The sequence below is a fragment of the Olea europaea genome, chromosome 8 (genome assembly GCF_002742605.1).
Source record: "Olea europaea var. sylvestris chromosome 8, O_europaea_v1, whole genome shotgun sequence".
Classification (NCBI taxonomy): Eukaryota; Viridiplantae; Streptophyta; class Magnoliopsida; order Lamiales; family Oleaceae; genus Olea; species Olea europaea.
The window spans coordinates 18,391,880-18,395,213 of NC_036244.1; the positions used below are offsets into that span (position 1 = coordinate 18,391,880).

The 3,334-nt window shown below is 38.7% G+C and overlaps 1 protein-coding gene across 2 annotated transcripts; it reads left to right on the plus strand.

Moving 5' to 3' along the window:
- Positions 1-6: 6 nt before the first annotated feature.
- Positions 7-3,111, plus strand: LOC111399068. 2 transcript variants are annotated; one of them, XM_023026288.1, is made up of 6 exons: positions 7-461; positions 914-1,267; positions 1,347-1,508; positions 1,656-1,754; positions 1,944-2,064; positions 2,230-3,111. In XM_023026288.1, exons 3-6 carry the CDS (start codon positions 1,477-1,479, stop codon positions 2,392-2,394), a joined length of 417 nt encoding a protein of 138 aa, XP_022882056.1. In that variant the 5' UTR covers positions 7-461; positions 914-1,267; positions 1,347-1,476; the 3' UTR covers positions 2,395-3,111. The 2 variants fall into 2 exon arrangements, with proteins under 2 accessions (XP_022882056.1, XP_022882057.1); XM_023026289.1 differs by having other exon boundaries at positions 914-1,508.
- Positions 3,112-3,334: the final 223 nt, after the last annotated feature.

The window sequence follows — 3,334 nt, forward strand, 5'->3', positions numbered from 1 at the left end:
CAAGATCAACACTGATGGATGCGTCAAAGATGGATTTGCAAGTGGTGGAGGTATCATTAGGGACCACGCAGGATACTGTATCAAGGCATTCTCAGCATCATATGGCCCACGTTTCATTTTGGAGGCTGAACTCAGAGCCATACTAGATGGGCTTCTATTAGCCAGAGGACTTGGGATTTCAGCTATCTGACTCGAGGCAGATTCAACATTGGCTATTCACTGTATTACCAAAGGTGGAGAACCATGGTCGATTCAGGGTATTCTTAGACAGATCAGAGACCTCATCTACTACGATAGAGACACGGTTTCACACATCTACAGAGAAGGCAACCAGGTTGCTGATTCTCTTGCTACAGAAGGCTGGAATCATCGGCGCTATCTAGAGTATGGACCACTAGAACTGCCTCGACATATTAGGGCGATAGTGCGGATCGACAGACATGGATTGCCCAGTTTCAGAGGTTCGTAATTTAGGCTATTCTTTATTGTATAGGGAAGTAGTACTTTCTCATTTATTGCTTTCATTTATTACATTCATTTGTTGCATCACTGCTTTTTGGAGGTCAGGTTCATGCCCCCCCTCCTTCCGTTTATTCTTGATTTTTATGAAATAAATATGGTTGGGGAACCCTTAACCCCCATCGACCTTCCTTGGTGGACCCTAAAAAGTCACTAAGGATGTGTGGATGTCTTTACCCAAAAAAAAAAAGAAAAAAAAAAGTCCCCAACATTCTCCAAATGAAGAACAACATCATGGGATGCAAGGGAGTGCTGTAGGATTCTATTTATTTCTGTTCAAATGTTTTCAAACGGTGGTCACAGTTCACTTAGTACAGGTCACGGTTCCTTTCTTTTGGTCACAGGCATCTTTTTGAAGGTCACATGTAACTATTTATCTTAATCTTGCTTACAGGTGTTTCACGATTTGAATGTACAAATATCAGAACTAGTCACAGAATAAAGTATTAACCGTGGAGATAGACGTCATCAAGTCACAGATGTCGAGCCTCAACTCTGATTAGGCAAAAAAGATAACTAAAATCATCCTGATGTAAGGACAGTCATAACGCGACATGATCGAGATTAGGAAAAACATGCAGTTCCTGTCTGAATCCATGACTGCAATGATCTCAAGCTCAATAGATGAGATTTTAAGGCGATTTAATGACAGGAAAGGCTGTCAGTTAATGAGTACGAAGAAACAGAAGCTACAGTAGTTGGAGGTGAAGAAAGTCATGTTATCGGAGGATTCGAGAAGATCGACGAGGTACGTACATGATAAGTTCAATCTATCTTTCACTAACCATAGTTACAGTTTTCATGTCTCAAATTCTCCAATTTTACAGACAGGTGGAAAATTGCAGCATGTTGTCGATAGGAAAAGGAAGGGGAAGGTTGACCCAACTGATGATGTTGCCTTTCTATGTAGTCTTCAATCGCCATCATTTGACCTCGGTATCGGATACACACAACTAAATGATTTACAGTCTGCAGAAATTCAAAAGCAGGTAGATGATATCATATTTGATGTGATCACAGCATCCAAAAATATTGACGAAGAGGTGTTCAAATTATTTTTTTTGGTGTAATCTGCTAGTCACACAATGTGTACATCGAATTTATACAAACTAAATGTGACCTTTTACAATTCACAGGGATCACCAGCTCCTGAACCAGTTTCTGAATTACCGATTAAGTGGGTTTCAAGGCTTGCGAGGATATTGCGGTCTCCATTTGTTATCAGGAAAGGAAAGGTACCGCGGCATGACGATAATGTTATTTGGAAATTATAAAGACCATGTTGATAAAGCTGATAAATCAGCATTCTTGGGTTGGTTTCAGAGAGTGTATAAACCCAAAAACAGTCATGTACATTTTTCTTACATTTTCAAATACACTGCTCACACAGTCATAGTATCATGATAGTCAATTTGTGGCAACAGGAAAAAGTTTAATGAGCACGATGACCAAATCAAACCAGCCTTTAGTATTGGCTTATACTCAGTTGGTCACAAGACATGGCTCCACCAGCTGATAGATGCTAAAACGTCTTTGAGCAGTTCGGTATGGTAACACTTATGTATCTGTTCACTACACATTTCCTTGTTAACCAGTTAGACAACATTAAGAAGCTCATACAACACCATGCACATACTGTTAAGTTGCCCACTGTTATAGAGTTATAACTTTTTAATGTTGTACCTAATTGTGTCCTTTATGTTCAAACAGCATACGGATGCATGCTTCTACTACATTCATCAAGTAGTGAAATTTGGAAAAGTAAAGTTTAGAGCTACAACGATGGACTCTTGGTTCCAGAACAAGATAAAAAGATATATTTCCAACTTTCCAAAAAGATCCTCATGTTCTATTATCGGAGAGCGGCTTGATTAAGGTTGTCACAGGTCACATGATATCCCTGAGCACATCTTGGGCCGATGTAGACTATGTGTTCATGCCACTCCTGCCTACGAACAAAGCTCATTGGATGCTAGTTCTAGTAGAATTTAGAAGCCATACCTTGATGCTGTTCAATTCTGCTGGAAAAACTTATCATGATTGGAAGGTACTGGAAGGTATTGAGCCTTATGTGAAGGTATTACCTGCTCTTATGAAAGCGTGGAAAATTTTGAAAAAAAGACCCCGATTATAATGAATCTGAATGCAAGCAAATGAAGGTGACCATTGACAGTACCCTGCCTCAGCAGACGAATGGGTAAGTATGTGACCAAGACTATGCGTATAACTTGTAAACTAATTAATTCAAAACATACTATATTGTGTTCTTTTACAGTCATGACTGTGGGGTATTCGTGATATTGTATGCATTGTATATCCTCCGTGATGGCAGATGTTATATTTTCCATCAATTTGATGTAGCAAAATGTAGACTTGATGTCGCCTCGCTACTCTACAAACACCGAAAACCTTACGTGAAGAAGGCGAGGCAGGCTTTTAAAGAGGAGGAGATTGTAATAGAATAACAAATATGAAAACATTTGTAAATGAATTTTATGCTTCAGTTGGTAGCTTTTTATATTTTTTTCAAGCAGTGGAGGTGTTTGTACTCAATACTGTCATGTGAATGTGAATATGCTTTTGCAATACATGAGTGCCCCAACTTTTCAGTTGTTAATATGTTATTGTTTGGATACACAGTTGTGCTTTTGGTCACAAATTTATTTTATATATATCTGGTCACAGAATTGGTTGTGTTTTTTGTCACAGTTTTAGTTTGCCGTGACATATGTCAACATGTCACATATCATATGTATAACATATCATGCGAAGAGTTGGTCACAGTTCATCTTATTTATTGAATCTGTGAATGGAC